Source organism: Apium graveolens, chromosome 10 (assembly GCF_009905375.1).
Source record: "Apium graveolens cultivar Ventura chromosome 10, ASM990537v1, whole genome shotgun sequence".
NCBI classification, from domain to species: Eukaryota; Viridiplantae; Streptophyta; class Magnoliopsida; order Apiales; family Apiaceae; genus Apium; species Apium graveolens.
Window position 1 is genome coordinate 204,721,131 of NC_133656.1, and position 10,072 is coordinate 204,731,202.

A 10,072-nucleotide genomic window follows, 5' to 3' on the forward strand; every position below is an offset into this window, starting at 1 on the left:
TTTAGTGGTTCGGGTTTTTTCGGGTTCGGATTTGGCAAAAAAAATTGGGTTCGGGTTTGGTTTTTGCTTAAACCGTTTCGACCGACCTGATTGTCATCTCTAGCCCTGAAAGGTAAACTTGGGAGATCGAAAATCAAATTTCGCTCAAGATAAATAAGTGAATACAACAGAATTGAATCGTCTGCTGTGTAGCGATTAAGGTTAATATTACTCATTAGTTTTATATTATAAAATGCAACATTGTGATTCTATTGTTCCAACGCTAAATTCCTCGAGGACGGATTGCAAAAATACTTAATTCTTTCTAATCAAAAGTCCAAAATGCTGATTTACAGGCTAAACGGCCCAAAAAGCCTTTTAGATACTCTTCAGCCTCATCCACCAACTTTCAAGTTTGAAATCTGGACAACCCTAGTGCACAGGCATTCACTCGTATTGAAACTATAGTTAAGAATGCGTTCTTTAGTTCAAACATTTCTTCAATAAAACGTTGAAATGATTTTTCTCACGCATGAAACCTTTTCTTCAAAAAAGGACAGCAGCCTACACTTCCAGTTTATTGGTGAGGGTAGTCGATTTTTAACATTTTTATCTGCAAACAAAAAAAAAAGAAAATAAAAGATCAGCAGAAGAGTAGCTTTTTCTTTTCGGTATACCGACTTGGTTGTTGGTAGATATGCTTGTCTTAATTTTTAATATTTTTAGCTTGATAATTTAGAAATTTTCTCCATTCCTTGACGGTGGTTCTAAATTTCAAATTACAAAGAAATGCATTTCTCCATGCTGTGTAAATGTCCTGACACGCTTCTATAAAATATTCTGATTTTATGCATTATCGAATACCCGATCTATTCTTTGTCTACCTACAACCTCTTCACATACTTCTCTCTGTCTTCAAGCTATAATCACATGGACAATACATTTCCGATTGATCCTAATGAAGCAGAGGTGATTCATGATCTTCCACCATTCATTCGAGTGTACAAAGACGGAACACTTAAGAGACTGTCCGGGTACGAGGTTTGTGATCCTGGCCTTGATGCTCGAACAGGCGTCCTATCCAAAGATGTTGTGCTCGTACCTGAAACCGGGGTATCCGCTAGGCTATACCGTCCCAATATCATTGCTGATGGCGAAAAGCTGCCTCTTGTTGTTTACTTTCCTGGCGGGGCATATATGATTTCATCACCCCGGTTTCCTGGATATCACAACTCTATTAACAATCTTGTTACTGAAGCGAAAGTGGTTGTTGTTTCAGTGGATTATAGAAAAGCTCCTGAACATCCGCTCCCTACAGCCTTTGATGACTCCTGGGAGGCTCTTAAATGGGCAGCTTCACACGCCTCGGGTGCTGGCTCCGAGCCTTGGCTGATTAACAATGTTGACTTTGACAGGGTTTTCTTGGCAGGAGACAGTGCTGGAGCGACAATTTCCTACCAACTGATGTTCCGTAGCAAGAATGCCGAGATGACGGCAACAGGAATGAAACTTGTTGGGATGATTCTCATCAACCCTTACTTCTGGGGTAAAGAACCTATTGGAGCTGAAGTTACTAACACTTTTTTGAAGGGACTTGTTGATAAATGGTGGGCTTTCGTGTGTCCATCCGACAAAGGAAACGATGATCCGTTGGTTAACCCTTTGGCAGATGAAGCACCACCCTTGAAGGATTTGGGGTGTGCCCGAGTTCTTGTTACTGTTGCAGAGCAGGATATATTGAGGGACAGAGGCATACTTTTTCACGAGTCATTGGAGAAGAGTGAGTGGAAAGGAAAGGCGAAGTTGATTGATGTGCGAGGGGAAGGTCATGTCTTTCATATTTTCAAACCTGATTGTGAAAATGCTACAAACTTGATCAAGGGTTTAGCTGATTTTATACACGATTGAATGTAAAAATCTTCATCCTCCCTTCGCACTGAATAAATAATTTTGAGATTTACTCATACGGGTATGAGCTATATATTCTTTTCAACTCAATTTCACATATATCTAAGAACTTATCAGGTGCAACCCTCAGAACAATATTACTTTCATCTGGTTGTGTATAAAATAATTTTAGACTGCAGTATCTTGTTCGATGGAGAAGTAGACAATGCGCGAGACAGGTAGGTCACAAACACTAAAAGCAATTTATTTATTTTGACCCAAGAACAAGTCTAACAATCTAAAGTCGGACTAAACTAAACAAATCTGCAAATTTTCGTCAAAAGCGAAGTTTGTCGAGGGGGGCGTGTGTAGAACACAACCACGTATAGAAGCGGTTTTTGAGAACAATATATCTGGCATATATATTAGGAGAGATTTTGTAGGTGGAATTTTAATACTTTCTGAAGTGGATGTTATACCTAATCACAAAGTTTTAATTGTTTGAAGGACTTTTTCAAAGCATGTGAATCGAGTTGGCAGGCATGATACATGAAACTTGACCAAATCAAGGCTTTGAACATTCTTCGCTCTTAATGTAATTTGCGAGATAGTGAGCTTTGAGCAGCTTCTTTTGCTTGTAATGAGATGTTGTCAGTGCTACCCCCATCCGGCATGCTGGTAAACTTTGTAAAGTGTTGTCGTTTCCATTAGTCAACAAACGACTGCTTAAGCTTGAATATATGGTTCATCTTTCTTGTACAATGACAGTTTCTATATTTTTCTTTATTCCAACTTCTGTTTTCTTAAGTGTATTATCAATATTTTAGTGATTAAAATGAATTACACTCGTGCTCTAATTGGGTCTGGTAATTTGCATATGTTTCTTTGATTCCCTGGAAGATAATCGGGTTTCCTAAAAGAAGCAAGTTGCACTCGCATACAAATAAATTTGCTTGCGTTTGCATGGTTCCAATACAATTTTCTATTCATGTATGTATATCATATATATACAGTATATGGTTCTGCATTGGTTGTTTCTTTCATATATATTGTTCTGCATTGGTTGTTTGAGTGTAATCGAGTCGAGTTGAATACTATCAGACTTGACTCGAACTCGATTAAAAATGTTTGGACTCGACCTCGAGCTCAAGTTTGACCGAACCTTAAATTTAAAGCTCGAAACTTGGCTTTGCAAAAAGTTCGATAGGCTTGAATTTGATTATTATCAAGCTGATTTCAAATATGTTACGAGTCGAGTTTAAGTAGCTCATGAACAATTTGGCTCACTTACGCCGCTTGTTGTTTCTTTCGCTATTAATTAATTACAGAAAATTTAAATGCAGAAACACTTTTGGTATTAGACACGCTACGATACTAGGAATTCCGCTCATCGACTCTGAAACTGCGGATTTTGATATACAGCGCTCTAATATTAATCTATAAAAGTGCAAATGATCATAATCTAGAACTTTATGCTGTCTCATGCCACTCTTTTTAACTGCACAGCAAACGATTACAATAATAATAATAATAATGTTAATTAGAATGTCTGATTTTGACATATCTCATCGAACACCTGTACACAGCGTTGAGGCAGGGAAAATTCATTTGCGCGAAAATCCAAAGCCATTTGCAATAGCATTGACGGCAGGATTAAAAGCCAAACGTCCCAAAATACCTTGTTTGTAAGGCAAAAAAGTTTTCTTTTTCATATCCTCTGATACTGCCCTGTTCATCGTGTAATGCAGCTCATGAGCGGATACATGTCCCTTCCTTTTTGGTCCGGAGGTTGAGGTTCCGGGATTTTTATCTATTGACCTAAAACTTGAACTCTTGATATCGTCATGTTTCTTAAATAAAGAGGCGTACTTCTTTATTGGATCTGCTTTATTTGATGCACGTCCTTCTGATGCGCTACGGAACAAGAAAAAATCCTTCAGTTTCCACTTCCTGAGGCCTTTTAGTGAAGAAGACGAGAGGGCGGACACGGATGATGTTAAACTTGGTTTTGAAGTTGAAGATGGTATTTTCGAGTTTTTCTGGTGATTCTTCTGTTGTTGTCGATTTTCTTCTTCCCAGGGATATTGAGAAACCCGCATTGGAGAAAGTGATCTTGTAGATCTGTGCCCTGACCTTGACGAAGACAATGTCGATACTGATCTCTCTCTTCCTCTTATTTCACTCTCCGCTGATTTCTGTGGTCTCGGGCTTCTTTCAGCGGAAAAATGTGGAGCCTGTGGCCTAATTTTTCCACCATCAAAAAGCTCATCAGCAGAGAGTGAGGCCTCGTCCATTTCCTGGCTTACAACAAAAGCAAAATCATCTTCATACATGTTCTTATCATCCATCTTCGCTACTGGCTTTGGTATTCCCGGTTTTTCTTCCCAATCAAATGGCACGTTTGAACAAACGCTATTTCTTCTAACGTCACTAATCATGCTGTTGTTGATCAAGAAGTCATCAAACTCTCGATAAAACTGCGATATCTGCCCTGGAGTGGCGGGAGTGCTGAAGTAGTAATCCTCTATCCGCGCAGGTGAGGAAGGAGCAGTGAATAGTGGGAAAGCTATAGTGCTTTGGCTAGGCATGATCACCTCAGTTTCTCCCATAGTTGTATCCTCTTCAGCCTAGACTGATAGAAAAACAAGGTGAAGAATGTGTTTAGACTACATTAATATAGAGAAAAATTGAAAGAAAAAATGTGAGGGGAATTTAAGAAAGGAGGAAAAGAGGAGGGAAAAAGAGTGGGGGTATAAAGCCAAAGTTTTTGACCGTAGAAATTCCATATTTTTTTTCTTACTTAGCCGCCTTTGTTTACTTTTGTGAGCGTCTTGTTTGCGGCACAACCTGGGGATTTCTAGTTGGTGAAATAGGCTACTGTTAAAGCTGGTGAGCACAGTGCACATGTGTTTATGGATTTTGTTGAATTAGATGAGTTAGAAATGGACAAAAGCCTAGGCTAAACGAGTAAAACTTTGTTCAGTTGTATAAGATGTTGCATGCATAATGAACTTTGTCAGCTCTCTCATAAAATCCATGTTTTTATCTTCTACTGTCACCAGATTTTTAGGCGTGATGCTACTTTTTCTAGAATACGTCTAGAGTCCGGTATTGTATTAGAATGGTAGTACTAGTAAATACTTCCTTCTCCCAACAGTAAAAAACCCAGCAGGCACGTCTGTGAGTAGGGACCGGGGATCCAACTTTAAAGTTAAGAAAGATCGCATAAATTTTCTTAAAAAAAATCGACCATGGTAACTTATCGACTTGAATACGGTCAAATCTCGGTTCTAGACTCTCTATTTCTTCACATTTTTGTTAACTCTTTAGTCAATTGGGGCCTGCCTCTATTTCATAGCCCCGCAGAGTGCTGTCTCAATTTGATAGGACTCCACCCGTTTGTTACTGTTACGCCCAGATTCCTTCGGGAGCTTGAACAAGCTTCGGCTTCCTTAAAGGTGCCTTCGGCTATACCTGAAAGTGAAGAGAATGTGAGGTTTTGTACCCCCGATTCACCTCCGGTGTGAGAATTAGAATCTGGTTTTAAGGATAGGGTAATAATACAAGAAAGACAGAGTGTTTACGAGAATGTGTGTATGTTTTGTCTTACTTCACAAGGGTTTTTATACCCAATTCTGTCTTGAATGTCCGGCCGTTACAAATCATTAAGGAGGGAGTGAAAATGGGGCATTATGTCCCTTGTTCTGTCTAACGGTCTGCGAGCAGTGGGTCTTGGCCTGGGCTTCCGTGGGCCTTCGTTTCGCGGGCCTGGAGATCCTTCGGCCCAGTAACTTAACCGCATATTGGGTTTTCGTTCGATGGGCCCTGTTGGGCCTATAACCAACAGTTACCTCTGCTGCCAAAACATATATTTAAAACTACTTTGAATCCTTGAATTGATCATAAAAATTTACTGATGTTTAGTATCACAACTAATGTTTATTGAATTGTGTTTGGGAGTATAGGATATGGAACACAATTCTGGACAAAATTAGGCGACCAGAGAACAGTCGGGCAGATGTTTGGTTCGATGATTAGAATTTGAAAACAAAAAAATTAAAAAAAAAAAAAGAATCAAAGACTTGATATTATTTGTTCCCAGCATTTCGTTGACGCCACAAAAACAGTCTAGATTTGTGATCACTAAAATCTGCAGGACAATGTGGTCGCGTAGTGAGTGTATACTAGTCAGCTTTCCAAGTTTTGCAACTGCTCTGAATATTCATTGCCAAAAAATTCCATGGCTATGCAACAACTTATATTGCCAGTCCCTTTTGGGCACTTAAACCAATTTATAACCAACCATAGCGGAAAACTACATCCTGTATGTGATCCTCCCGTATCTGCGCAACTTACCGGAATGCTGCGCGCCAATTTACAATAAATTTTATATTTGAGCTAATTTTTTGAGTTGACGAACAAATTAGTTATTTTGCCCTCTATACAAATCTCTGTTACTTACTTTGATTTGAGGGAGAGAGAATGCGTTACTTATTTTGATTTCCTAAAATATATCAAAATATTATTCTCAAAAAATATAAGAAATCAAAAAGATATTTCATTTCAATGTTGTTACCTATAATTCTTACTTATATTGATAAAATACTATTTTAATAATTAATGTGGAGGGTGGTAGAGATAATATATTATATTTTATTAGTAAAATGGAAGGAAAAAAATTAGGGAGCAAAATTAGTTCCGTAAATATGGGGTTGAGTTTCTCTCTAGGGATTTGGGTTGAAATGCTTCAATTTTGATCCATTTTCAATAACCGGTAGGTAGAGGTGGCCAAACGAGCGGTTTGGCTCGCCCCGGCTCGCTTCGGCTCGTCATTTTACTCGCCTCAAACCGGCTCGTATCGGACTTGGCACGGATCGACACAAACCGTTACAAAAAGCGGGGCGTGCACGAATTTATATTTATGGAACCGTAAATCGGCACGGATCGGCTCGTCAAATCGGCACGAATCGGCACGGAACCGTTCGGCACGTTCAAATCGGCACGTGTGAATCGCCTCAGCCCGCTCATGATTCACCTGTTCCTCATTCTGCTTCTTTCAGTTAGCTATTGAAATATTTAAAATAATGAAATGATATTGGGTGGTTTGATTAAAATAATCAACTATGTATATATTAAACTAGACAACTACCGGAGTTATGCTACTATTGGGTTAAACATGATTTAAATGGACAGGTGGTGACATGCTTTTCTTGAAAAAAATGAACAGCTCGGCTCGCCCGGCACGGCACGGCTCGCCAGCTGTCCTTAAACCGCAAACTCGCCTAATTCGCGAGCTGTGCACGATTTACCATTTCGTCGACTCGGTCTGGCTCGACACGGATCGTCTATCTTCCCGTTCCGTTCACGAGTATTCAGTGAACCGGCCCGTCGAAAACTCGGCACGGCACGCTCGGCCCGCTCATTTGGCCACCTCTTATAGCAAAAATACAGGTAAGGGAAGTGGGGGTTAAAGATACTCTTATAGCAAATATTTCTGTTCCCAATATCCTCTTTCATAGTTGAGTAGCCAAATTAGTTAAAACTAGCTTTATATCCATGCGATGCACGGGATGATTCTAACTATTTTTTATAAAAATTTTAAAATTTATAGTTATTCTTTATTTTATTAAATTTTAATATAAAATTTTTATTCCTCAAATTTTTATATTTCTTAAATATTTTATATTTAGTTATTATTATATTTTTATATTTCATCAGAACAACCTTTATATAATATATTAATAATTTTATAAAAATATTATGGCTTTTAAAGTGTTACTAAAATGTATAACTGTATTTCACTATTATGCATAATTATTCTTTTATTTCATTCTTAAATATTTTAGCATTCCAATAACATGTAATATATATTTGTACATATTTATTTTTTAATGATTTATTTTTCAAAAAAAAATATTTTTCAAACTTATTCATTTAGTTGTTATTACATTTTTATATTTGATTGCGACATATAATTAAAGGAGTTTGATCACTAATTGAATGTTGGTTGTAATTTGTAACTTACTATTTTATTCATGTGTGTTTTTAATAATATTTTATAAATTTTCAGTTTTCGTAATAATAACATTTACAAAATATACTTTGCAATTTATTGTCAAGGTTTTTTTTCATTTTATTGAAATTGTATTTTATTTTAAGTTATATTTATTTTTTATAATTATTATATTTCTTTTCAAAATTTATTATTTATAGAATTTGTAACATTCATAACCAAACATATAGTAAAATTTTTATTATTTAATAATATAAAAAATTAATTTTACACCTGTACCATGCACATGAAAATTTATAAATAATTTTTTACATGAGAGTTGTTTTTTGACTAAATGAGTTGGCTTATTTACTTTTTGATATTAATATCTTTTATTAAAATTATTATTATTATTTTATTCTAATAACTTTATTTACATGATGATGTTTACACAGGGGTGATGTTTGACCCTTGGATAATGTATATTTTAATGATTAATTACTAATTATTATATTAGTCCTAATCACTAAATCCTAATTATAATAATATATATAAGATTTTTTTTGACAAAATGAGTTGGTTTATTTACTTTTTAATATCAATATCTTTTATCAAAATTACTATTATTTTTATTATTCAAATAACTTTATTTACATGATGATCATATTTATTATAGTTTTACTTTATTTCTTTCATTGTTTGATTTTTTTTATATTATAAATTTGTAAAGAGAATATTTTAATCATATCACATAATATGGTTATGTAATCATTTTTCTTTTATTTATATATATTTTTTCTTAATCTTATGAAGTTTAATCATTAATTAGAAAGTTGTTTGGGATTTGTATTTTAAGGCGTTTGTAATAATAATATTTTATAATTTTTCGATTCTAGTAATAATTTTGAAAAAAATAGTTTACGCCTACTTTTCATAGTACTTTTAAATATGTTTTATAAGATTTGTATTTCAATTTTGAATTTTAATAGTTTATTATTATTATTATTATATTTATTCCAAGTTTTTATGTTTTATATGATTCATGCGCGCTCAATTTTTTAAAAGTCCGTAACTTTCCATTTTATCAAAATAAGCAAAATACATATAATATTTATCATTAAATACAATATAAATGTGTAAAATTATCTATTCAAAAATATTTTTAATCAAACTTACCTATTTTAATTTTTTTAAGAAAATGATAATACATTAACACGATTAACAAATGATTTGTTAATTGTTACATATATTTATTTTATTAGATAATTATTACTTGTATTATATATATAACTTTTTATATTAGTTATAGCATTTAAGTATATATAATTATAATTCAATTTTTTAATTAATTATTTATTATGTAATACAATAATAAAATAAATAAATTAAATATTATCTATAACGTATTTTATTAGATTTATATTTAAATTTTGAATTAAAATATTTTTTATTATTACATTTCTTCCTTATTTTTAAGTTTTATAATATTCATGTGCTCTAAATGTTTTCAAAGATAAACTATAATTTATCATTTTACACAACAAAACAAAACACGTGTATTACTTATACTTAAATATAGTTTAAATGTGTTCATTATTAATAAAAAAATTAAAATAATCAATTTACAAATATTTTAAATCAAATTATTACTTTTATAATATATGTTTACGTAGTTATTTTTTTTTTATATATATTTTTCTTAATCTTGTGGAGTTTGATTAAAAATTGAAAAGTTGTTTGGGATTTTCATATTGTCGGGTTTGTTACAATATTTTATAATTTTTCGGTTCTCGTAATCATTTTGAAAAAAGTACTTTATCTATTTATAGATATTTTATTCAAATTTACACATTCTATTTTTAAAAAAAATGATCTACTTTAACCCGATTAACAAATGATTTATTAAATTTTACTTAGTTTTATTTTTATTAAAATAAAAAATACTTGTATTATATATATAATACTTTTAATATTATTTTATATCATTTAAGAATGTGTAATTATATTTTAGTTTCTTAATTAATTACCTACTGTGTTTGTTATACAGATTATTAAGTATTATAATAAAATATTAAAATAAATGAAATAAATATAATATATAGTATTTTATTAAATTTGTATTTCAATTTTTAATTGTAATAGTTTTATTATTAAGAATATATGTCTATAGTATGTAGATTAATGATTTTACAAAGTTATTCTCAAATTAAGAAT

The 10,072-nt window shown here is 33.2% G+C and overlaps 2 protein-coding genes across 2 annotated transcripts; one reads left to right on the forward strand and one right to left on the reverse strand.

Moving 5' to 3' along the window:
- Positions 1-699: 699 nt before the first annotated feature.
- LOC141693295 (putative carboxylesterase 2) lies at positions 700-2,652 on the forward strand. The gene is made up of 2 exons (XM_074498344.1): positions 700-2,105; positions 2,374-2,652. Exon 1 carries the CDS (start codon positions 910-912, stop codon positions 1,885-1,887), a length of 978 nt encoding a protein of 325 aa, XP_074354445.1. The 5' UTR covers positions 700-909; the 3' UTR covers positions 1,888-2,105; positions 2,374-2,652.
- A 479-nt stretch (positions 2,653-3,131) lies between these two features.
- Positions 3,132-4,625, reverse strand: LOC141688978 (uncharacterized). Its single transcript, XM_074493132.1, has one exon. It carries the CDS (start codon positions 4,473-4,475, stop codon positions 3,471-3,473), a length of 1,005 nt encoding a protein of 334 aa, XP_074349233.1. The 5' UTR covers positions 4,476-4,625; the 3' UTR covers positions 3,132-3,470.
- Positions 4,626-10,072: the final 5,447 nt, after the last annotated feature.

Bases quoted from the DNA above. Each gene is read 5' to 3' on its own strand.
- LOC141688978 (XM_074493132.1), bottom strand. From the start codon at position 4,475: ATGGGAGAAACTGAGGTGATCATGCCTAGCCAAAGCACTATAGCTTTC.
- LOC141693295 (XM_074498344.1), top strand. From the start codon at position 910: ATGGACAATACATTTCCGATTGATCCTAATGAAGCAGAGGTGATTCAT.